At 34.2% G+C, this 26441-nt stretch overlaps 1 protein-coding gene across 1 annotated transcript in view; it reads right to left on the bottom strand.

Moving 5' to 3' along the window:
- Window positions 1–7220: 7220 nt before the first annotated feature.
- The window catches only part of BMPR2 (bone morphogenetic protein receptor, type II (serine/threonine kinase)), a 121882-nt gene continuing 102661 nt past the window's right edge, over window positions 7221–26441 (bottom strand). The window contains exons 9-13 of the mRNA XM_004674380.2: window positions 26071–26218; window positions 21151–21287; window positions 12742–12914; window positions 8781–10063; window positions 7221–7881 (exon numbers count right to left, since the gene is read on the bottom strand). Coding sequence (XP_004674437.1) covers window positions 7631–7881; window positions 8781–10063; window positions 12742–12914; window positions 21151–21287; window positions 26071–26218 — 1992 coding nt within the window. The 3' untranslated portion in view covers window positions 7221–7630. The remainder of the gene's footprint in view (window positions 7882–8780; window positions 10064–12741; window positions 12915–21150; window positions 21288–26070; window positions 26219–26441) is intronic.

Genomic DNA, 26441 nt, shown 5'->3' on the forward strand with positions numbered 1-26441 from the left:
CTTGTCATAACTAGAGATAGAAAATTAGAGTTCAAAGCAATATGGAAAAATTTTAGTTTCATCTTCACTAGTTCTGTGGCTTTGGACAAGGTGTTTAACATCTCTGAGTCACAGTTAAATAAACTAGGGACAAAAATACACATTTTGTAGGATCATTGTAAGAATTATACAGAGATATGTAAAGTAACTACAATGCCTGGCATATACTAGGTATTCAACTATCTAATGTCATTGACTTTTTTTAATACACTGAATGAACATTTTATTAGATAGAACATTTACTATTCTAGTGCAAAATATCTAAATATCACACTATCAATCATAATTTCTGGTGACCTCACAAAAAGAAAAAATACAATTACTGTTGTCATTAATATGATCTTTAATAAATGGAATAACGCACCATTTTACAGCAAGCCTTTTTTAAACCTAAAGAACTGTCTTAAATCTCCTTCTCCAATGTCTCTGTAGCAATACAATCTCTTTACTTAGGTTTATATATATCAAAGCATTTACTTACTTACAATTATTCATAGAAAACTCTTTAGTGGCTTAATGTCAGCTTTCATAGTGGCATCCATAGATAATACAAAAGAAAAGTGATTTGCTTTATTTCATACTCACACTGATCCATCAAACACAACTTTTACAGCATAGCAAGGTCTCAGACGGCTTATACAAAAGCAAAATAACTGAAAGTAATTATTCATAAATTCATATATGATATCTATCTGTAATGTAAGAGCAAAACACACCAACAAAAGATACCCGTTAACAAGAAAGAGGGTTCTGAGGAATTGCCAATATTTTTCAGCTTTTCTTACTCCAGAAAAGCATCCTCAGAAATGAATACTCTGTAGCTTATGTTTCTCCTGTCTGTTCAGAAAAAGCAGGGCAGCTACACATCGCCATGTTTCAGCAACTACAACACCTTAAAAGTTAGTGTATTTTACAATTATGCACTTATTTCATTTGAAAAATTATCAACAAAAAATTAAGGATGATTCCAGCTTATACAAACACTTATACAATATAATCTCCATGGAAATGTAACAAGGCATAAAAAACTGTTTAAATAAATAAATGTGACCAGGAAAAGGAAAGCCACAGAAGTCAAGCAATTCAATCTTAAACCAGGACCTATCTTTGAATTGCATCTTGTAGCAATTTAATTCTCTTAAACTTTTTTAAAAATGTGTTTCCCTATCTTAAGAAGACTGGTAATAAGGTGGAAAGCCTGAGACAAGACACTGGTTACAAGTAACTTCAAGTTAAACATACAGCATACAACTTGGAGTTTGAACTTGTCTCATTGAAAGAAAAATTCGATTTGGAACTGATGATGTGATAAATAGGTTACCTTCCCAAAACCATCCAAGCTCTTACTATAGCTACAAACTCATTAGTTCACTTCTAGAAGACAGTTTCATAATGTTAAATTACCTCATGAGAATTTTTTATCTCAGAGTAACTACTTTCCTAAGTTCTCCCATTAAAAAAAAAATGATTTGTCCCATCATGTATAACTATTAATCAAAGAACAGAAATGGTTTGAAGACAGCGCTTCAACTCTAAGGCCTAAATGCACTGCAACATGTAGCCAATTAGTTGAGTTATAGTTCCCTCTATTCGGTAATTAAAGAACTGGGCAAGTTTTTATGAATAATGAAATCTGAGGTTATGTCAATGTAAATTAAGTCAAATCATAAGATGAAGCATTACATGAACTGTGTTTGCAACAAACATATTAAATATTCAACTGAATCTAGTTGCTTGCTACCAATTGAAACTTTGATGTGCAAAAAGATGAAAGGGGCCCTGAGTTTTTAAGTAACATTATGTCTATACAGCAAGTCTAAAACAAAGTGTTTCTGCAATCCAGAAGTACAAGATGGACAAACTTACATGTTGCTTTCTAAAAGATTTTTTAAAAACCAAGTTATAGTTTAAAATACAATTGGCCTAAAAATTTGATCATAATCTGGATATCTGAATGATGTGGTTTCATTCTAATGATTTCTTCTCTCCTACCCAGATTTTAAGTTAAAAGAAATGAAATTCATTATTACAACATTTAACAGTAACACTACAAACATCACAGTAATAATGGAATGAAAATTGTCAAGATTTGGGGCATAATTTTAATATAGAGAATAAATTCTTCTGACATTTATTTTTAAATGAGATAAAATTCTAAATTTTCCTTTATCTGCACAAACACTCAACTTTAACCAGTCACTTAAAAGCTAAATGAAAGTTGTTACAGTACAGTCTATGTTGCAAAACAGTATTTCAAAAGTGGTCTGCAAAAATGCTCATGGATAATAGCTGCTTATTTAGGGTTTACTTTTGAAAGTTAATATTGCATTGTTTAATACTTGATATAAAGAAATTTGTGAAACATTGTGGTTTCCTAATGCTATAAGCTTGTTGCAATATAGACTAAAAATTTGAATGGCAAAATGATATACAATTTTGTATGCATGACTTTTTATTGTACTTAATGAAAATATGAAATTGTAAGATTTCACAATAGGTTAGATAATATGAAAATTAAGTGCTGTTTGCTGACAATTTGATAGTTGAATTCACTGTCAAGTGATAACATCTTAATTCTCAACTATCCTATGAACTATTACTTAATAAATTTGAACATAACATAAAATATAATCTTAGGTGTTCTTAAATATCAAGTTATTAAAAAGTAGGGCTATGGAGGAAATGCTAAAAAAACCAGAGCAATTTTGGCTGAAAAACTGAGACTTAGATGTTAATTGAGAAGGCTGAAGCATAGTGAAGAATCACAGTATTGGAGAGGATGACAAACTGCCCTTGTTGATTTTTTTTTTAATATTGGTTAAGAGAAATGAATATAAAACAAAACTGGAGGGAAGCAGAATATATATGAAGAAAACTTGCAAGTTAGATCATCAAGCCAGGTGATGAAATCAAAGTTTTGGGTGGATTCACCAGAGCAACCTGTAGAAAAAGGTCCTTTTGATAACAACATTTGTGTAATTAGCTCAATGATTTCCCAGGTTTAATCAATGAAGGTGAATATTTAGTAGAGGACCATGCAAAGTAGTTTTGATGAACATTTGCAGTTTAGAATCTTAGAGTTAAAATGCAATTTCATCTGCAAACTGACAGTCAAAAGATGCTTTAAGAGCAGACTGACAGCAAAGGATGAATATCTAGAAATATTTCAGTCTAAAAAATAGTCCAGGAGTGTATGTGGGAGTGTTACACAATTTCTAGAATAACTGGTCTAATGATCAACTAACATGTGTGTACAGATTCTAGCTTTAAAGAGCAAGCTTGTAAGATAAAGGAACATATAAAGTAACCTATGAATAGTTGTGTAATAATAACCAGCAAATAACTTACAGCAAGTTCAACATTATAAATATAATGTAATCTCAAGTTCTAGGTACTAACTAGCCCCAATAAAATATTCATTTCTATAAATGTGAAAAAAAGAAAGGATGTTTAGTGAAGTATTTTTGTCTTAAATTACTTTGAAGAGAGAGCTTATAAAGAATAAAAATCCTAACTTGGCCTACCAGGTATTCCATTTGGTTTTAACCAGAAGGCAAAGCTGAAAATATTTTAGATAAAATTACTTGCCAAATTCAGTGACAATCCCAGATACTTGAGTGTTCCTATCTTTCTTTAATTACTTTCACATTTAGAATTAACATACATTTTCTGGAACAAGTGGGTACATGTTTGAAGCTGTACAAAATGCTTTATAAAATGAGAAGATTAAAAAACCATGTAGTCTTCCTCAATTAGTTCCCTGAATTAGCAAATTTTCTAAAGTCATTAAAAGCAGAGATTTTCAAGCTGGAGTCAAAGGATATATAAAGTTCAAAGTTCATGTCACACTTCTCCAAATCTAGTATTCAGTCAACTCAGGAAAAAGTGTCTATTCACACAAACCAATTTCACTTTTCCCTTAAATTTCACTTTAAGTTCTGCACTAGGTAACAATGTTAGGAGTGAAAAGAAGTGAACTGAATTTAAGATTCGTTATGGCATTGAGGGGTTGAATTTTGTCTTGAATTAGTAATTATTTTTCAAGTAACAATCAGCATGTCTGTCTATACACATCTTCTTATGTTTGCCTAACTTCTAAAGTCATTAAGGTATCTATCTGGTTGGTTTATATAGAAACCACAATTGTGCTGAAGTATAATGAATAAATTCTTACAAAATGCCAGTACATTCCACATCCCATCATACAGGTGTGTAGGCAGTGTGATGTAGATGAAAGAGATGTGGAGGAACAAACTTAGTGTGAAATCCCAGCTTTGCCTATTACTATATATGGGTTGGGCTAAGTTACTTAGCTGCTCTTAGCTCGTTTCCACATCGGTGAAGAAGAAATATTAATATAATATTCATATGGTTATTATGAGGAACAAGAGACTGAATATGTAGGCAATATGTAGCAAATGGTCAATTAGTATTATCTCACTTTAAACAATGATAATGGGTTTTTCTTTCCTGGTTATGTAACTTATAAATGGGGAACATCTGTTTAGGAATTATAATTAAATCCTTTTTATCTATATATAGTTAAAAAGACATTCTTTCAATAACAGCTCTAGCACAGTTATGGGGACTATTATTTAACCTATTATGACTCTTTAAAAGTTTTAATTCTATCTAGAGAGAATTTTGACTTTTTTTATTAAATGGTGCTTTATTCAAAGGATTCAAATGCTTTTCCACATGCAAATTTTTGTGATAGCAGTTAAATATTAGTTTTAATAAACATTTGTTTAGATGAATAAATTTAGCAAGTAATTTAACTCATTTAGTTATTTTGTTAGCATGTATATTACAGACTCTAAAGTAAATCAATCTGATTTAGCTGAAATTTTATTAAATGATTTTATATTTTCTTTCTACGTGTACTTTTTCAAGAATCTACTAAAAAAGTGAAGAGAGGAAATTACTTTAAACATGTCTATAGGAAATAGGAAATGATTAGGAATTCTTTTAATTGGTATGTTAATTTTTGAAAGTGTTTTATTACTTTAAAAAAGTTGAGAAATTCACAATCAACTGGCCCAAACAAAAATAAAGCAGAATATAATATAACTCTTATTCTGTCAGGAAAAGATCAGTTAGACCTTAAATGGTTGTTTATCTACAAATGCTTCAAATCCTCGAATGCTTCAAATTCGAGAAAAACTATAACTGAATTTACTCTAAATATTTTACAAATACTTGAAAATACCCAGAAAGACATTTAAAGGCAAGAAAATTAAGTGAAAATTAATAATTTGCTACATACATAAAATATTATGACAGATGTCTGAAAATAAATTAAGGGTCAATTGGCCCTCCCTGGTGGTGCAGCGGGTTAAAGCACGGCACTAAGAAGCTGAAACCACTTCCATATGAGTTCGATTTCCACCTGCCCCAAAGGTGACCACACGGTGTGGCAGACCTCTCCTGACCCGCCCGCTGCTCCCCTCTGCAGTGTACTACGTCGATCCACCTGTTCTGCTCCCCGCTCTGTCTCTGGTGAAGTCTTTCGCCACCCCTGAGTCTCTGGCCTGTACCCCAGTTCTGTATGCACAAATAAATAAATCTTTAAAAAAAAAAAAAGTCAGTAGAAAAAAAAGGTGAGGGGGAAAAGACAATGAAAATCCTGGGCACTAGGAAAATAATCTTAATTGTAAGAATTCAAAATTCTGTTCAGCAGTCCTGCTAAACAAATGTTGGTGTAACATCTGTCTCATAAGATTACAGCAGATATCAAACAAGAAAAGGCTTATATATAAATTAAATCACAAGTAGTGTAGATGGCAAATTGGGAAATTTAGTCTGTTGTTAACTAAATTACAAAGATAGAGAAATATGAGTGAGTAAATATTGTTCGAGAGATAAAAACGCAGTTCAGGGGATTTGGGCATTTGTATTTTCTTATTAATTTACTATCTATCTCCAAAGAGAATTCTTAGAACTTACTTAATGTCTACTAAATACTCTGAGAATCTGAAAAAAATAAATGAGATCATCACTGTTTGCAAATTGTCAGAAAATAACTTGTGCTTATAAAAAGTTCCTTGTTGACAGAAAGTGCTTTATTTTTTTTTAAAAAAGGCATGAATTATTATTTTAGAGATGATTAAAACAGTAAAGGAAACTAACAAAAATGATTCGATGGATACAGAACACAAACTTTCACTAAAATTTATATGCTCTTAAGGAAAAACTAAGTGTTCACATATCAAAGGCCATGTGAAGATTGTATGAACAACCCACAAAAGAGAAACTATGAAACAGGATTAGGGAAGAAACACAGAGTTTTGGAAAAAGAGGTAAGTCTCAGTCTAGTCAAAAAAGCTGGGTTTGGTAGCAATCCTTCCTTTGGTGTGCCAGGTGAATAATTTTCCACACAGTGTTTTAGGTCATGGGGAGAGGAGTCATTTTCAGATAAAGTCACCATGCTTTGTTTGGGAAGAGAATAAAAAGATACTATGGGTTTGAAAGTATGAATCACTTCTGAAGTTATTTTAAACTGAAAACTGTATTAGAGTCAAAGATGGCCTATTCAGAGAAAAAAGGTCTGTAACACTATATTGTGTTAACCAACTACCTACTTAGAAATTCCTTATAAGTATAGCTCTGTAAGTTTTCTGATAAAAATGTGCTTTTTAAATAAATGGATATGGAACATGAACATACATACAAAAATAAAATAAAATGAAAAAAAAATAAGACTAATATTTGATTTCCTCTACTTTGTTCTATGCTCTCTTATAAAAGTCCAAAACCAGAATCAAATATTTATTAAAATGCCTGGAAGGAAACAATTCGGATTTGGAAGGTCAAAATAAATGGCATTTCAAATTAGGTTTTGGTAACTCCTTCTTTAGAGCCCTTTGAGACAATGTTTCTGCACTCTCCATAAGGAGAGAAAAGGCAAGAAATCAGGTAGTTGTTTTCTCCTGTGCAAAATTCACTGTCACAGAACTGACCTGCCAAAAGTGTGGGGGGCAGGGGAGAAAAAATGTTCATATTGTGGAAGAATGTGTGCTGTTAGGAAGAGAGCTTCTAAGAAAGCTTATTGTGGCCTATAGACTATTGCACATTTAATCAAAACACAAGAGAAAAGAATGTCCAACAGATAATATGTACAAGAAGATATCAACATAAAACTAGCTTGTGCCCAGAAATAAAATGTGGATACCAGACACCACTGCAGTCAAACCTGTCTTAATTTGCTTCTTTTGTTTTTGCTTAATTTGTTTTAATGACCTTTAGAGACTGGTCCAAACTGATTATCAGCAATCCATTGTTTTTGCTTTTTTTTTTAAAAAAATATTTGAGACCACTTTTGATACACACACATACAATTCTGTGGTCATCACAGACAAATATAACTTTAGCAAGACTAAATAAAAGTGCAAAACTTAAAAAAACAAAATTAAAAAATATGGAAGCATAAGCTAAGTTTTTCTGCATAGCTGAAATCTATTTAAAGCAAGTCCTTGTGGCAGGGGTGGAGGGGGAGACTGACAGGAAGATAAAGCAGTTTGTTTTGTTTCAATATCTTCTCCACATTTCAATGATGCAAAAAATAACTTCACTCCATAGGCTTGAAAACATCTCACAGACAGTTCATCCCTGTATCTTTAGAGACCATGGTTGTGGCAGTGCCGCCTTCCGCAAGGTAAACAGCGGTGCTAGACTTGGAATGAACGGCCTTCTCACCGCCATTGTTGTTGACCTCACAGTCCAGGGGTTCAGTGGAGATGACCCAGGTGGAGGGACGCCACCGCTTAAGAGAATAGGGAGTTTTCACACGTTTCTTGATCTTTTCACCAGATCCTGATTTGCCATCTTGTGTTGACTCAGCTACTAAAAACAAAAAGTACAGAAAAAAAGAACTATATGTCAATTAAATATTAATAACTCTAAAGAGTTAGGGTTGTAACTTGAGAACAGATCAAACCAATGTCTGCAGAAGGTGCTAATGGATATTCTTTGAAATTCATGATGTCAAGCAGTATTTTACTAAGAATTGAAACAACTTATTGGTGAGATTATTAAAGCCCAGTGTTTTTATAACTGGCTGAATTATTCTACACAACAAGGGAGAAAATGTAGATCAAATACAAAAAGTAAAGATTTTGTGAGTTCTCCTTTCTTATGTTATACCTGTTTAGGGCTACAAATCAAGTGTCATCCTATTTGTTTAAGTTGACATAGGGCCCATGGCACAATGTTATAGAAGACATAACTTGAAAAAGATGATACTAAAAAGTAGTCACAGTTTCTTCATAGTGACTTTTCTGAATTTTCTCTGAACTTTGAATAGATCAGAAAATAATGAACTTTGAATAAATCTGAAAATAAGGTTAGCTGATAAAATCTAAATATGTGTATATATATATTTATATAATAGATTAATATTTGCACTACACTATACTAGTGTCATTTTACTAGGGTTTTATATTGGTGAGTATTTACTTGATCATTCATAGCAAGTATGAGAGTTGCATTATAAACCAGCAGTTACATAAGGCACACATTAAATTGACAATTATTCTAATAATCAAGACATTGAATTTTAATTATCTACAACAAAAAAATTACTTGTTTATAGCTGTCTAATTATTTTGAGGTCCAATCAAATGGTTTATTTCCAAAGGTGATAAAGATATATAACTACTAGTTGAAACATAATCTGATTCTAAGTAGTCACTTTAGTGGTCTCTAGAGACAAGCAGAAGAGATTAAATGACCCCTCCACTTACACTGCATACTGCTGCCGTCTAGGATGTTTGTAGCTGAAAGATCCAGAGAGTTAGGCCTCTGTGCTCTTCTGGGCTTTGATGGTCCTGGATCTGTTACTGTGCTTGGAACGCCCTGTGTAGCATGAACATCTTGCTCTGGACACGGATTACTGTTGTTATTATTGGAATTAGTTCGGCCTCCTTCCAGTGGCCGTTCCCTCCTGTCCACCAGACGGTCCAGAACACCTTCATCATGGCCAGCTTGCTGTTCTCGTCTCAGTAAAGGTTCATGCTCATCAGGGCTGGAATTAATATTCAGCCGGGTGTCCTCACCAATAAATTGATTCTGCAGCATCTCCTGGGCCCTATGTACCACTGTGTTGGCTATCTGGCCAGATGGTACTGCCCCATTGGCATACTGGGTAGTGGCAGCCAGGGAGTTAACACTGTGGTTTCTACCTGCCACACCATTCATGGTGACTGTCACCACATGAGGTTCTGCTGCATTGATTGTATTCATCTTGGCAACTCCAGTTTCTACTTGTTTCAGGTTTGATTTGTGCTTGCTGCCAAACTTAAGCCGGGGTTCCTTTGTTGAATTTTTGGTGTTTAAAGGCAAACTAGTAGGTCTCTTGGGGAGGTTCTGTTGCTTGGGGAGAGGATAGATCTGAGCAGGAGGGACATCTGGAATTAAACATGCTTGGCCATTTGCAGCATGTGTGAAGTCCTGCTGCCCAGTCACTTCTACTGCAAGCTTTATGAGTGGGTAAAGTAAGCTAGAACTGGTACTGCTCAGTGGGTCTGGCCCACTGAACTGCTTGAGAGAATGTTCCATGAGATTCTCATCAGAACTTTCCTTAAGGTTCTTATCAACTTCTTTCGGGTCCAGCTTATTCGTCTCCAAGTCTTCTTCTGTCAGCTGTAAGCAGACAGGGGTTGGCCCCATTGACTGTGAAACATTTGTGGCATGCAGATTTGTTTCATCTGGATATGGCATTTCAGATATAGTGGTCATGCCAGTGCTAGGAGTGAGGCCAGTGGTGTTTGTGGTGGTTGTGTTGGTTGACAGGCTGGTGACACTGGTTTCGGGGCTAGGGATTCGAGCTTGTGCTTGCTGACGCTCATAGTTAATTGAGTTTCGGTTCTTTTCCCCTATAGTCAAAGGTGTGCTGGACATTGAATGTTCAGAGGAAATATTCTTCACAATGCTGTCAGTGTGATGGAGAGAGTCTTCAATGTATGAGGAAGACGAATAATCTGGATACGGGCCAATCTTTGGCACACGCCTATTGTGTGATAGGTTTCTTTAAAGAAAGAAAAGAAGTGTCACATTGAGAAAGTACATTTATGACAAACTGACTCTCCTGGTTTAACACCTCTGATTTTAATGTATGAACTACTTTTTATTTTATTCCTAACTCACATTATTCTAGAGTTTATTTAAATACTTTAACCCAATATTCAGCATCAGTAACTCAAATAATAATTTAAGTCTATTGAAATTTAGATATTTAAGGCTACTCTGATGTAAATATGACTTTTGTAGATGTCCATTATTTTGGTTCACATGAGTTAGTTGAAAAATCTCTACAATTTTTTTTAACATTACCAAGTCTATCTTTAAACAGTTTACTTGCAAGGCCAAACACAAGTTTTATGACAGGAGGAATGGGGTGTGCCTTTCTTATGCACTCTATTAATTCTAGATACTTAGAGGCTACTGAACAAAGTTCAGTAACTTACTATTATCAGTTAAGTTCCAAAGGCTAAATGGTAAAAAGAATATAAGCTTTTATGTTGTTCCAAAGCGCTTCCACTAAAAAGCACAGTCTATCAATGGGATTTATCTTCCTGGGGTAGAGGGAAATGAAAGTGACAAGGCAGATAAAGGATCAAAGATTCAAAATTGCTTTCCAGTTACCAAGAGTTCTTTAGATCTACCTTCACACTTTGAGAGTGATGATTCTTGTCCATCACATCATAATATATTTATTTTATTTAAAATCAGGTTAAAATAAAAGCCAGGGGTAACTAAACGACAACATTAATAGATACAATGTTTTAGGAGAAAAGCAGGAGTCAAAGGAGCGAAGTGCTATTACAAAAAAGATTGAAGAAGTTGTGAGGGAGAGGATGAAGAAAAGAGAGTTAAGTGAATTAAAAGGAAGCTAAGCAGGCATGGAGGGTAAGAGTCATCCATCCTGTGAAAGGTGGTTGGGATGAATTATGTATGGTTCAGGTAAACCATTTAGCAAAGACTAAACATGAGGAGAAACAAGAAGGGGATAGAGCTGAATGTTAGAAAAGGCAAGAAAAAAAAAAAAAAGGTTGAGCAAGGGAAAACATTTGAAATCACTTAAAATAAAAGTTACTGGCTCTTGGAGCACACTGGGAAATGGAAGCAGAAGACTGTTTTCAGGTATGTGTAAAGTGAAAATTATATTTAGACTTGTTAGTCTCTACCTTCTTGGACTTGTTGATATATAGGGAACAAAGGTTTAGATGTAAAAACTAATTCAACCTACACACAATAGGTATAAACTCAAGTTCTGACTCATGGCTTATAATGTAAATTTTGTTAGAAATTAGGGTAACAGGCCCTCCCTGGTGGCGCAGCGGGTTAAAGCACAGCACTGAGAATCTAAAGCCGCTTCCGCATGAGTTCGATTCCCGCCTGCCCCGGAAGTGACCACATGGCGTGGCAGACCTCTCCTGACCCGCCCGCTGCTCCCCTCAGCAGTTCGTTGATCTGCCTGTTCTGCTCCCCACTCTGTCTCTGATGAAGCCTCTCACCGCCCCTGAGCCTCTAGCCTGTACCCCAGTTCTCTATGAACAAATAAATAAATCTTTAAAAAAAAAAATTAGGGTAACAGAAAGTAGCAAAGAAAATTATTCAAAAATTAAGTGTATTTTTATCTCAATTTTTTTTTTTTGGTAATTCTTTCCTGGATACTTCTTGGAAAAATTTTAACAAGTATTAGATAAAGTGACAAATTTGTGGGATGACTTTTTTCTGCCAAACATGGAACTAAGAAAAACAGATGATACAGTCTGAAAGTTCCAAGTTTTATGATTTTTTAAAAAAAATAGCACTTTATTTAGAACCCAAAATTATAGTTCTAATAAATAAATGTCTTATAAAGTAATGTCCATGGTAAAATAGAAAGACCTTATGAATTTTGTGTATGCTTTGTGTAAAAGCAGTAGTAGTACATTCTATAAATGGGACTGGATAGGAAACCTGGAAACCTTAGCCTCTAGACATGAACAAGTTTACCATTACATTCCCTTTATAAAACAATAACAACAGGGTGCTCTCTGGTGGTGCAGTGGGTTAAAGAATAGCCCTAAGAAACTAAATCCACTTCAGCGTAAGTTCCATCCCCACCTGCCCCAGAGGTGGAGGTGATCCACATGGCGATGCAGACCTCTCCTGACCTGCCCACTGCTCCTCTCAGCAGTGTACTTCATTGGTCTTTCTGTTCTGCTCCCCACTCTGTCTGTGGTGAATCCTCTCACTGCCCCAGCACCTCTGGCCTGTACCCCAGCTCTGTATGCATAAATAAATATATCTTAAAAAAAAAAAAAAGTCCAAAAGGCATGTGGAAGAATAAAGGATAAACAAGACTATCTAATTAGATAGATAGATCAACAGGTAGATCTATACATATATATCTCCTTATGAACTTCTGGAACCATGAAGATGTTTTATCTTTATTAATGGGGAGTTGGAGCATTAATGGAGAAAGACTAAGAATAATCCCTTCTACTGTATCCTCAGTTAGAAAATAGATTCCATCTTATACTTACACCAAACAAAAATCTTCAGTAAAGAATGGAAAGATTTAAAAAGTTTATAACGTTCGACTGCATGGTATAACTGCTGCACTATTTGACTGGTTCATTTGCATTTCTTTCCTGTTCTCTGCTTGGTCTCCGTTTTCAATACTGACTGATGGACGCTACACCCCTCAGTTCTTACCGCTCATTCTGCATAGCAGTAGACATTGGATTGACTGTTGGGCTCACAGATTTGTTTCTTTCCCAGATCAACATTAGTTCAGCCATCCGCTCCTCAGCACACTGTGCAGTAAGCCGAGCCTCTGCATCCTGGTCCCAACAGTCTTCGATTGTCTCCTTGAGCGACCTCACTGCCTGTAATACAGTAGATGTAATACAGTAAAATTATTTAAAAAAGACTATTTTTTAGTAACATGAACTAAGTAAAAATCAATGTTCCTTAACCAATATTTTACAGTCACAATAAAACACTATAGATGACAGACAGCTATAAAAGGTGAGAAGCAGGGAGGCAAGCAAGTTTTAATTCTTTGGACAACTATCACATATGTTGCAAAGCAGCTGTAACATGTCACATAGATTTAATAAAGGCCACAGACTTGTGTCCTTGTTGAGTTATAGAGGTTACATAATCAATAGCCACTAATTCCACTAAAACCAAGTTTTGAGCTTGATGGAATTTTGGCACCAGGCTATCTTTAATCTCTAGGTGAGTTTGTTCCTTATTCCTACTAGTGAATGCTTCATTCCAACTATAAAACTTAAAGGCTTGGCATTTTCTTCTTTTTTAAACTACTACTTCAACAGTAGAATGAAAAGGAATCTCATTATCAGAGATCAGCAATGAACAAGTTTCCCTTTTGGAGAAGGTTGATTTAAACTCCCTTTAAAAAAACAAATTTTGTGCACTTTCATGGACTGTCATCCAAAATCCCTATAGTTTTTTTTTTGGAATGATTTTTATTAAGTTTCAAGCTTTACACTTGCTCTGACATTGACACTTCTTATGCCTTTAAAACACTTACTTTTAAGAAAGTAAGGTTAGAGTGGCTAGATTTAGCAAATAAAAATATAGGATACCAGTTAATTTGAATTTCACATAATTAACAAATCATTTTTTAGTGTAAGTATATGCATTACAGAAATCTGCCCTTTTTTCTGGTAAGTCTATTTTAGCATAAAGTCCTTGTTAACAATCTTGGCAACATTTTTAATGCTTCATAATAATTTGTGTTCTGTGATAGGCCAATCTGAACCTTGGACCTGTAGGAAATCAGGACATACACTCACTACATCTTGCTCCATGGCCTATCCTTTGCATTATCTTTGCTCTGTTGGTTCTTCTGAGCTGCCTGCCTCAGTGCAGGAAGCACTGCTGGTTCCCCAATTCTGACTATAACACAGAACAGAGTATATCTTTGAAAGGGACTTTCCATTAAATTTTTAATATATTCCAGGCTCTAACTATTGAGAAAAATTTAAAATTCAAGCAACAGGGACCACACTGGTAGTAACTTTAACAGGAGTTAAAGTCTCAGCACTATGAAGCTATCACTAGCAGTCACTGTAGCGTGAGTTTGATCCCTGGCCAGGGACCTGACCCACATGTCACAGCAGATCTCTCCTATCTTAATCACTGCTCCCCTCAGCAGTGTATTTCAGTAGATTCGCCTGTTCTATCCCCTACTCTGTCTTTGGTGAATCCTCTTACCCCACACCTCTGGACTACACCTTAGTTCTTATATGCATAAATGCAAATAAATCTTTTATAAAAATGAAATAAAATTCAAGCAAGAGATATAGATATTAGTTGACCTGGGCTCATTTAATTAAATAATAGTCATTTCTCAAAATATGGGAGAAATAGCTATTGGTCCTCAGGAGTTTGAGGACAAATATCTCTCTGAAGTAGAAGTCTGACATTTCTATTAGAAGTACAGTTGATTCTTGTATTCACTGAAATTGCTGTAAATACTAACTTAGTGAACACTGAACCACACTCCTAGGGAAAATACAGGGCTAGGTTCTGTGAGTCTTTGGCCATGACATTTTTTTGTCAACTGATCAATACATAATTTTATTTTATTTGTACTTTCAAAAATATATTTTCAACTTAGCAACACTATACTCACAGCCACTAACTCTTTTTTGCATGCCGGAAAAAAGCTAATTTAGCACATAACTTCCTTTTCTATAAGGCGTGTCCCAGGCGCCTGTGCATAGGAATATTAGAGAAAACTTCAGAACTACCCTTGGATGTCACCCTCAACTGAAATCTCCAACAAAAAGAGCAAAACTGTGAGTAATAAGACATTAAATAAACGGCAACTGGAACACCTGTTTACAGTGTAAGAGGTGAAGCAAGAAGGCAGGAGCCCAGCTCGGCCTCAACGAGGACCATGTGCGTCTGGAGACGCCCCATGTTCCTGCTCTGTATACAGCCACGAGAGACAGAAAATGTTTTGAGTACTGATTTTGAGATTAGGAATAAATTTTAGCAAGCAAATTCCAAACATAAAATCTGTGCGTAATAAGACAGTATATTATGGGTTTAAAACTGACTTGGACTTGAAGGTAACAGAGGAAATTCAGAAATCAGTGGTAACTTTTTATAATAAATACAACTTTGAAAACTAGTCATATATTTACTGCAGTAGATTTTTGTAACAGTTTGACAAAGTGAATTAGTCCCAAGTTATAACACAATATTTTTTTTTTCTTTTGAAACAAAATCAAACTTACTTTCCCTGACCTTGACATGCTGAAGGGTATAGGCAGGTCAGCTACTTTTTAGAATGTTTCTCAATTTGTATGATGTCTCTTCATTATTAGATTCAAGGTTTGCTTCTTTGGTACTACACTTATTATGTGACATACATTTTTGTTATGGCCAATTTCTAGTGAAATCAACGATTATATGATTGAGTTGGTACATGCCAGGCTTCTCCACTGTAAAGTTCTATTTTTCCCTTTTACACTCAATCTGGTTTTTTTCCTAATAATTTCACTTATTGTTTTGTGGAGAACTCAAAGCTCCGAAAATATCCTATTCCGTATTCACATATTTTCATCTACTACTTTGGCATCTCTTGTGGTCTTTAGCTGATTTCAGTATTTCTAAGGTGCTATCAGTAACAAAACATCTTAAAAATGACAGTAATTTTATAACAGGAATATCAAAAAAGGGTACCTAAATGGTAAATGCAAATGCCTTAAAATATGCAAATATGCTTAGTGTTATTAACTATGCTGAAACAGTACAGTGTAGGAGTTTGAATTCGTTCCAGCTTTATAGTTAAGACCATTAGCTCAGGTCAGAGCCTGACTTCAAGTATGGGCTCTATACTTATTCATTGTAAATTAAAGCAAGATGCACTTTACCTATTACATTAACAAAAATAAACAAAATTTTATAACACCAAATGTCAATGATAGAAAAGCAGGCCCTTACATTGTTGGAGTGCCACTGGTTTGAAGGGTAATCTGTCAGTAACAAACTTAAATGAATATACCCTTTGATCTAAAAGTACTACTTCAACAACTCCACTCCCAGGTATTTTACCCAAAACTACAAAACCTTAACTTGAAAGGAAACCTGCAATTCTATGTGGCATATCTATACCATGGGATACTACTCAGAGAGCAAAAAAGATAAAAATCATACCACTTACAGCAACATGGGTAGAGCTGGAAGGGATTATACTAATTAAAATAAGCCAGAAGGAGAAAGACAAATACTGATGATGTCACTTATATGTTGAATATAGAAAAACCAAAGGGTCAGAAAAAGACAAGCTTTCAACCAACTCTAGAAAGCTGGTATTTGGCTCCCAGAGCAGGAATAAGAAGGAGAGAGACGGGAAGGGAAGGGTGGGAGCGCAAGGTGGACTGTAATGGAGGGCAATGGGTGCTTCAGTGGTGAGACTGTTATGGTGACTACACCTGAGGGGGAAATTCTATACTGCCAAAATACTAGCACAGATGTAAACCACAAAAAATGGTATTTCAATAACGAATAATTTTTTAATTGCTGTATATTCATTCAATAGACTACTACTCGGCAATAAAAATATTTTTGATGAATATCAAAGTAATTATGCTATCTATGAAGCCAGACAAAAACAGGATATACTATATAATTCCATTTACATAAAGTTCTAGACAGCATAAATTAATCTCTAATGACAGAAAGTAGATCTGTCTGGGGATTCACGGAGAATGGAGAGAGGCAACTGGGAATACCAGGGGGCACAAGAGAACACTTGGGGGTCAGTGATGTGTACACAATCACAATTGTGGGGTGGTTTTATGCATGTATGTGTGTGTGTATACATATATGTTAAAACTTGTCAAACTGTACACCTTTAATATGTACAGTTTGTTACATCTCAGTTATATCTCTTTCTTTAAACATTAACATTTTTTAAAGGGAACAAGAACAAAGACAATATAAATATCCAGGCAAAAATCAGATGAGTACTTTAAGAAGAGATTCTAACTCCAGAAATATATAAATAAAGATGGCTAACATTTGGGTAAATGAAGAAAAGGAGGTATCATTATAAACACTGATAAAGAAAAACAAGCAGGAAAAAATATAGAAAAGAGACATTTAAAAAAATCTTTCTTATCCAATGATACGAAAATACAGGTTGAAGCTCACACATGGGTTCTGAAATCAGCTTAGTGGGTTGGTGCCAGCATTTAAAACAAACATCTATTCTATATTCTCTCCCAAGAGGAGAGGAGAGGGGAGTCGGGAGGAGAGGAGTCAAAAAGAATGAGGAGAGTGGGAGGAAGGGGAAAGGGTGAGGGGAGGGAAAGGAAAAGAGGAGAGCACTACAGACCAGTTCAGATCAGACCAGATCAGGGTGTAAAGAAGGTAGCAACATTAATTATTATGCCAGGATACTATGTCATGATGTGAACGTGTATTTCTTGTATTTGTGAAATTATTCACCAGAGAAAGATTGGGGAGCAGAACAGACAGATGGACTGAAATGCACTGCTGAGAGGAGCAGTGAGTGAGATAGGAGAGGTATGCTGCCCCATGTGGGTTCCCTCCCTGTCAGGGGTCCACTCATGCAGCAGTGGCTTCTGATAGCTTCATATTGCTGAGACATAATCCCTGTGCCACAGGCCCTTTGTGAACTTATATTTCTTAATGTAGGTTGTGTAAGGGAAAAAATATGTAAGGTGTTAAATTCTAGATCACAGCAAAAATATGCAGATTTTATCAGGAAGAGAAAATATGAAAGCTAAAGTAAATATGTAAACAAGAAATAGGTAGTTCTAAAATACACAGAACATTTTTGTAAGACTAGATTTACTGGGTGAAGGAAAAAAGACTAGAGGAAAACAAAACGAGCAATAGTTGCATATATGGCATGATAATACATTAAGATAAAACTGTTGAACAAATTATATTACAGACTTTTTTCTTTAAGGGATGCTGAATGTTTTATATAGGAGAAAAAATTCAAAATAAACCTATAATTTTGTTTTACTGTCTTCAACTATTTTAATACAAAGTAACAGCCTTAGACTAAAACTGTATGTGCAATGTTGTGAACAGTGTATTTTTACTGCAAAAATCTGAAAATATAGGGGGAAAAGTTGTTCATGAATCTGATATTTAGAAATAGTTATGGTTAATATTTTCATGTATCTCCCTTAGACAATTTTCTATACTTCTATTTTTATTGGGCAATTATTCTTTCCCCATTTCTTGACTGATCTATGTTGTTATCCTTGGCAGCTTTTAAAACAAATTTTTACATTCATTTGGATTTGAAAGATCTTGAATTTTGTTACAATTTTTTTTTTAATTTTAGTGTAACTCTAAAGCAAAAAAAGTCTTCTCTCAGAGAGTGGCTATTTTTCTCCCTTTACAAAACATGGACTTGCTACCTAACATTAGTACTGGAGTGTCACTGCAGAGAAGCAGTTTATTAACTGTAGTGCATTAGATTTAAATGGACTTATTGGAAATGAACCAAGTATTATTTATCTTTTGCTGAGTAACCTAGTCTAAACTGGGAGTAAAACATTTTCAAGTAAATATGCATATGATGCATATTCCATAATGGTAGTAGTGCCAGAGATACTTGAAAATGAGTCCTATTTCCAAGTTAAGGAAGATGAAATTATATTTGATTAAGTAAAATTTCACGAAAAGATTTTTCTTTAGAGGATGCTGTTCAGTGAGGCTGGCACATCTAACGAAACTTTCAAAGGGTTCAGCCTCTCACCTACTGTTAGGGACCTTTTAAAGACCTGCACAGGTTGGAGGCAAACTGGGTATACGAGGTTGGCAACAAGTCTTCAATTGCCTACTAACTGATGATTTCAACCTCATTTCAAGCAGAAGCCTTCCTTGAAGGTAATCTGCCAATGACGACCAATGAAAGAAATACTCAATCTCAATCTGTATGGAAACACATAACATCTCTCGAGCTTCTCTCTTACATGCTATTACCCCTTATGTGTCAAAATGAAAATAATCCCACATGACAACTTAAAATGAAAATGTGAAAATATATTGTAAAATTAAATAGCCTAATGAATACTTTTTCATACCTATTCTTTAACTATAATCAAGAAAATTATCTGTGCAGTATTATAAATCTATTAACATCATCACAGGTAATTAAATTCCTATTACAGTCTTTAAGTAAGAACAGATTGGTATGGGAAAGTAAACAGTAAGAATTTTTAGAAATTACAGTCATATAAGTTACTATGCAAAGTAAAAATTTAATGAGCAGGTAACTAGAATGGTAAAGGTGAAAAATAAATGAGTCATTTGAAAGGTAAAGTCAAGTAAATCTTGAACAATGTACATCAAAAAAATGTGGAAATATAAGAAGAAAAAAAGAAGGTCAGGTAGTCAAATACTTGTCCACTAGGAATTCCCAAAGGATAAAATGGAAGAGACGAAATACCTTATTTTAATAATATAAGAAAATCCCTTTGAATTGAAGGAACTGCTGAATTTTCAAACTAAAATCCTGTCCAGTGCAAAACAAAATGTGTGAGAAGCCCTACACCTACCAGATGAAATTTCACAAATCCAATGGTAAAGTAAAAGGCTTGTAGAGAAAAGGAAAGCAAGAGACTTTAAAAAAAGAAAAACTGCAGTATCAATAGGGTGAAACTGTTGAAATTGAAATTCTTATTAACTCATTAAGATGCCAGGGGACAATAAAGTACTGGTTTCAATATAGTGAGTAAAATAATTCTGATATTGAACCACTACCCAGTCAAATGATTGTATTATGCAAGTATCTGAATAAGATAGAATCATCTTTGAAAGTACAAGGTTTCATAACATTTACTACCCATATACACATACTCTTAAGTAATTTTAAAAGAGTAATTTTATAAAAAAATTATTTACACATAAATCAGAGATTTATTTACAAGTTAATCATGAGATTTCCATGAGATTTTTTAAGTATCTTGTTTCTTATAACTCAGAAAAAAGATGACCAAAAAATCAAAGAGAATCAATCCACTGAACGGTAACTTTTGAATTATTATTGCTCTAACTGTAGCAGCTGCTTAAAGTTTATTAACTAATTTAGGATTTTCACTTCCTTTTCTGAGCTCAAGATCAATATACCTGGTTGGATATATACCTGTACTGTGGATATTTACACCATCAAAATTATGTATAATGTTTTTATTTTATTTAAAAGTCTAGCTTAATCTGTAGACAAAACAGTAGTAATAGACATAACATGAAAAAACTAGGAAAGTGAGAGATAACTTAAGAAATAAGAAAAGACACAGCACTTAAAGTCATAATAACTTCTAGAAGAGAAAATCAGAAACAAACACCAACTCTTCAGAACACTTAATGGGAGTTATTTTTGAAGACTGTTCAAAAAAGAAATGCAGTGTAGTGTGTAAGATATGTAGTATATATCATATCATACAATTAAATATAAGCTAACTGGAGAGAAAGGTCTTTAGGTACTGAGGTGAAAAACTGTTAATAAATAAAAAATAAATTTCAGAAATGATAATGGATAATAAGGTGATCCAGAGAGAGGGAGAGTAAACATATCTGTAAGATGTTTTCAGTGTTGTAACAATTTACTCAAATGGCATTTCTATGAAGACATTTCATTTTGTAAATCTGATTTTAATTAGCAGAATTCAGAGGCTGTACCTCAGTATCTTTTAGGTCTAGCTTCAAATTCTATTAGCCATGGTATCTGTAAACCTAGGCCTCTTAAAATTCCTCTTAACTGACATTTTTTTGTATCATTCTCATGACAAAATTTCAATCTTAAAATATTAACATGCTAATTATTCCAGCTGTTATTCAATCTGGCAAACACCAGATACATCAATTGGTCTCTCTACGCCATATTTTACATTTAGAAAAAAAGTGAAACTGGACAGGAAAATGATGCTTTTTATATTGAAATATTTTTAAATTTATAACATCATAAAAATCAAGTATGTAGGACCTCTGGCATTAGAGAATTCTAAGAACCACTACCTGTCTATTTTTGCTTTATATGACATTAAAACATATTCAGCTGTAAACCATCTTTTGAATAATTTAGTTTTTTCTTACCAGGCTATTTTCTTTCCAAGCTTCTGGGAACTTGGGTCTCTGTTTTTCCCTAGACACCAGAACCTGCATATCTTCAAAAGTGGGATGGTTTCCAACTTCTGTCTGAAAAGCCATCTGGTATTCTGGTACAGATTCACCTGTATTTTTTTTTTTTTTGAAAAGTAAGTAAAATTTCCAATTATCATAAAATAATAGAATAGCAGAACCATTTCTGTTGCCAAGTAAGTAAAGAAATTATACGATGATCTTTTCCCCAAACCCTTGCAGGCATATTTGGAAATCCTAAGGAGAATCTCTTGTGGGCTCAATGTATTGTTAAAATAAATGCTTTATTTAGAACAATCTCTGGTGAATGAATGTTTGTTGATAAATGATTTTTTTCAATGACTTACAGCTGTTTTTAAAAGATTTATAGTAATATTAAATAAAATGGGAGGGTGTTATTGTTATAGAAATTGTACTAGATACTTGACAATATACCTGAAGTTGGATCCCATACAGGGGTAGAGGTGTTGGGTATGAGGAGGAACTACAGGAAAGAACATGTCTACAGAAGGAAATATAAGTAGATGTAAAGTCATCATGTTTCATTATGACATTGGCCTTATTACAGTCTAGCCAGAATGTATCAAATGTCAAAAAGTACTATGATAATGGCCACCTGACAAAAAAAATCAATACACTAATTTAAAAAAAATTCCTCTTAACAAGCAGTATCTAGTTCAATAATTTTTAAATATCATTAACAGTTCTACCCTTCTCAATAGACCTATTCATCATCAGTATGCTGCTCATGATAAGAAGCTTATAATTTTTACAAAGTGTGATCAAATTTAAAATTATTAAATATATTGAATCATACAGTGAAATTCTGAAACCAGCACTTAGGAAACTACTGGTTTAGTAAAAGTCTTGGCAAAGAATAAAGGAGAACTTCCCTGTACCCTTGCTCTTCCCCTCACCTCACTAAAGACAGGATAACTTAGAAGGAAGAACAAAATGGAGGGTTCTACATGTAAGTTCTATTTGTGGCTTCATCTCTACTTTGGAAAAGTCATTCTGTATTTCAATTTCCTGTCAGCAAAGAGGGAAGATCTGCCTTCCTCTTCTCATTCAAGTGAAAATAGTGTAAGTTGTAAAGACCCAAATGAAAAATACATTACAAACCATATCATTTAAGCTTTGCATATCAATTTAAAAATTCAGAAAAGATGATAATCACCTGCTTTCCACCAATATTCAAACAGATTTACAAAGATTAATCCTTTAATCTATATAGCCCAATGTTTTTGCACAATCTGTAATTACAAGTGATATTTTTATATACTCTAAACATTTAAGCAGACACTTATTTTTGATCAATAACCATCAACATGGAACTTGAGGACAAAACTAAAGGATTTTAATCATGCCAGTTAATGTATCACCTTCTTCTATAAAACCTGATATAATAAAACTTCAACCGACACCACCTGTGAACTGTAAAATATTTACTAGTATATCTTATCAGTCTCTCTGAGACATATACATAACCCACATACATAGCTTCCATGTGCAATGTAGTATTATTTCTTCAAATGATGGTTTCACGAAATAATTTAAAATTGTACTTATTCATTTTAATCTGATCCCAAACATAATTTGAAAACTTACTAAATGAAACTGTTACATTATTATAAGAGAAATGATATTAAGAACTATCAAGTCTCACTAAATCTTCATGGTTCTAATTTTCAACAAATAGTTGTTTAGAGCTAACAGTATTAGGTAACTAGGAATAGAAAGATGAAAGCTAATGACATGAAGATATTTATTTTTCTGACTTTACTTAAAACTTGGTAATTACTGGATTACTCAAAGTAAATTCTGCAACCCCATTTGTTTTTTCAACCTGTCCAAAAGAGATCACATATCTCAGCATATCGGATACCAACCCTGTTTCTACTACCTATTAATTATGTCTCTAGCATAATTTTTTTTTTAAAGATTTATTTATTTGTGCATATAGAACTGGGGTACAGGCCAGAGGCTCAGGGGCGGCGAGAGGCTTCACCAGAGACAGAGTGGGAAACAGAACAGGCAGATCTGTGAAGTACACTGCTGAGGGGAGCAGCGGGCGGGTCAGGAGAGGTCTGCCACGCCATGTGGTCACCTCCGGGGCAGGCGGGAATCGAACTCATGCGGAAGCGGCTTTAGATTCTCAGTGCTGTGCTTTAACCCGCTACGCCACCAGGGAGGGCCTCTAGCATAATTTTTAATCTCATTCTTAAATTACACTTGTTTTACTACTTCTTGACTTTTTCTTTTCTATCCTTTCCTTTTCTCTACTTTAGATAAACTTTGAATTATTTCATTCTTCGATTTTGATGTAATTTGTTATTTACTTATTTATTTTATAGTGAGGAAAGCTTTATTACATGGTGTTTCCATTGGAGGCATATCCAGACATTTAAAAATATTTTAAAATTTTATCATTCTGATATGCTATTCTGTAGTCTTATTGAAACATTCATGGGATCTTTTCCTTTAACTTCCATCCCATTTCCTGTTAAAAGTTTTAAGGTGGGCCTTCCCTGGTGGTACAATGGGTTAGGACACAGCTCTGTAAGCTGGCTGCAGCTGTTTCAGTGCCAGTTCAATCCTGGGCCCTGGAGGTGACCCACATGGCACAGCAGACCTCTCCTGTCTTGCTCCCTGCTCCCCTCAGCAGTGTACTTCATCTATCTGCCTGTTCTGCTCCCCACTGCTGTGTCTGGTGAACCCTCTCACCACCCCTGCATCCCTGGCCTGCACGTCAGTTCTGTATGCATAAATAAATCTAAAATAAAATAAAATAATAAAAATTTAAGGTATCTTGTGCCTTCTGTTTTCTCAATACTTTTCCCTTTGTGCTCTATAACATTTCTATCTTCTCTTTTCCACAGAAATTACCTCTAAGAATATCAATAACCTTCTATTCAAACTCAAAAATCATTCTTCAGTACTTTTTAATCTTAACTTTTCAGTTATATCTGTTGCTTTAAATCTTACTTTTTAGAACCTCCCTTAACCTAGGGGTTAAGTCTCAACATTACCACCCCTATGGCCTGAGTGTGATCCCCAGCCAGGGAGGTGACCCATATGGTACAGTAGACCTCTCCTGTCTTGCCCACTGCTCCCTCAGCAGTGTATTTCTATAGATCCATCTGTTCTGCTCACCACTCTGTCTCTGGTAAATCTTCTCACAACCCTGTACTCTGGCCTACACCCCAGTTCTTCTACTGAGAAATAAATTCTTTTAAGAAATACATACCTTTAGTTGCCTATCAATGCATGACAGACAAGTTTCCATAATTAACTCATCTTTCTAATGTTAACCATTATTTTTTCCTAAGTTCCTGGCTTCTATCCTCACTGTTATTCAGATCTCTGAGTTTCTTCCAAAGCTGATCAAAACCACAGATATTTTTTATTTTCTCTTCTATGTGCCTCTTCTTGTCCATTTCTATAACAAAGGTAATGGGTATCTAGTGCAACCAATTTCATTTTTATTGTGGCTAAATATACATAATATAAAATTTACCATTTTAACCAATTTTAAGTGTCTAGTCCTGTGGCATTAAGTACATTCACAACGTGGTACAACCATCACCACATCCATCTTCAGAGCTCCTTCCATTTTCCCAAACTCAAATTCTGTATCCACTAAATATTAACACCATGTTTCTTTTTTTAAAAATAAAACTCTGCTAGCTCTATTTTAATTCATCCTACACATCTGCTAAAATAAGCTTCTGCAAACAAGATTTGCCTTTCCTTTTTCAAACATCTGATACTGCTCTTTACTATTTATAAGATCAAAAGTAAGCTACTCTTTGAATGCAATAGTTTTTCAAAAATTGTTGCTAATGACAATGTACTGGTGCTGATATAAGAATCATTTTAGCCAGCCAACTTCTAAGACAAAAATTCTGGGTTAGGATATACTTAAAAATTGGGGGTCAGAGTTCTAATAATAGAAATCAAAAGTTCCAAAGTTATCATTAAATACTGTGATACTACTTCAACTGCTATTATTTCCAGAAGAACATTCAGTGGAGTGTTTGTACTGTGTTGAATAATTATGCCTCCAGTTATTTGGAAAATATATCATAAATTCAGTTCAATATATTTTGGAATTTTACACTGTTTTTAAAATCTTGATGTTTTTAAAGAAAAACGTTTAACCCCATTACTGGTGTTGCTGAATAATTCCATTTCATAAATTGATTCAATGCAGTTTCAACTGCTGTTTTTCTTTTGTGTGTGTGTGTTTTAATGGTATTATTAAGAGAAACCATATCTAACAAATTATTTTGTAGACCTCTAGAAAAATGCAATGCACAGACTTGTTGGTAGTCTAAGTGTTCATATGACAATAACAACAGTGATATAACCCTAACACAAAAAAGGAAAAAACTTACAAACTCACTTGACTATTTCAAGTAACCCTCAAGTATTAACATTAAGATGAGAGTTATCTCATTAAAAGAAGACAAGGGAAAATAAAAAATAAAGTTGGGGAGAGGGAAGGGTAGAAAGGGTACTTGCCTCCTATTCCTTATTGGGACAATTCAGGAGACACTGTTATCAGTGTAACCTGTCAAATGCTCAAATACTGCTTAAGGAAAATGATGACTCCTAAAGCAGAAACTGATCTAACATTGTCAGGTAAGCAATTATGAACAGTAATTAAATTGAACTGTACTCACATACAAACAAAGTTCTTTTAAAGATTTTTAAAATTCACATACTCCTACAAATAACATTTCTGAACACTAGATGGCATTGAACTAAAGGTTAAAATGACAGTAAAAATACATGAAAGGTGACAATTAATTCAGATAGAGATATAACTGTTTCATTTCAAAACATGATCACTTTTGACAGCAGCTCTCTTACCTGGGAAGAGATCTGTACATCTCATAAATATCTCCCAATAGATCAGTCCAAGTGCATACATGTCTACTTGTTTCAAAGCTGATTCACAGTCCCTCAGGTTCACTGCTCCTTCTAGAACTTCTGGTGCCATATATCTGATTGTACCAACCTGATCAATTAGAATGGTATTTTTCAGAAACAGAATGAGTATATTCTGAAAGGCATAAATTTTATGTCAAAATATGTCACCTATTATTTGACAATAAACATGTTATTAAATCTTTCTATACCTGATTTATCATCCATAAAATGCCTTTCCTGAATAATTAAACTGTGATAAATCTGTCCTATTAAATACTAATCATAAAAGAATGAGCTATACCTATTTATAT

Source organism: Condylura cristata, unplaced genomic scaffold (assembly GCF_000260355.1).
Source record: "Condylura cristata isolate star-nosed mole 26May11 unplaced genomic scaffold, ConCri1.0 scaffold00002, whole genome shotgun sequence".
Lineage (NCBI taxonomy): Eukaryota > Metazoa > Chordata > Mammalia > Eulipotyphla > Talpidae > Condylura > Condylura cristata.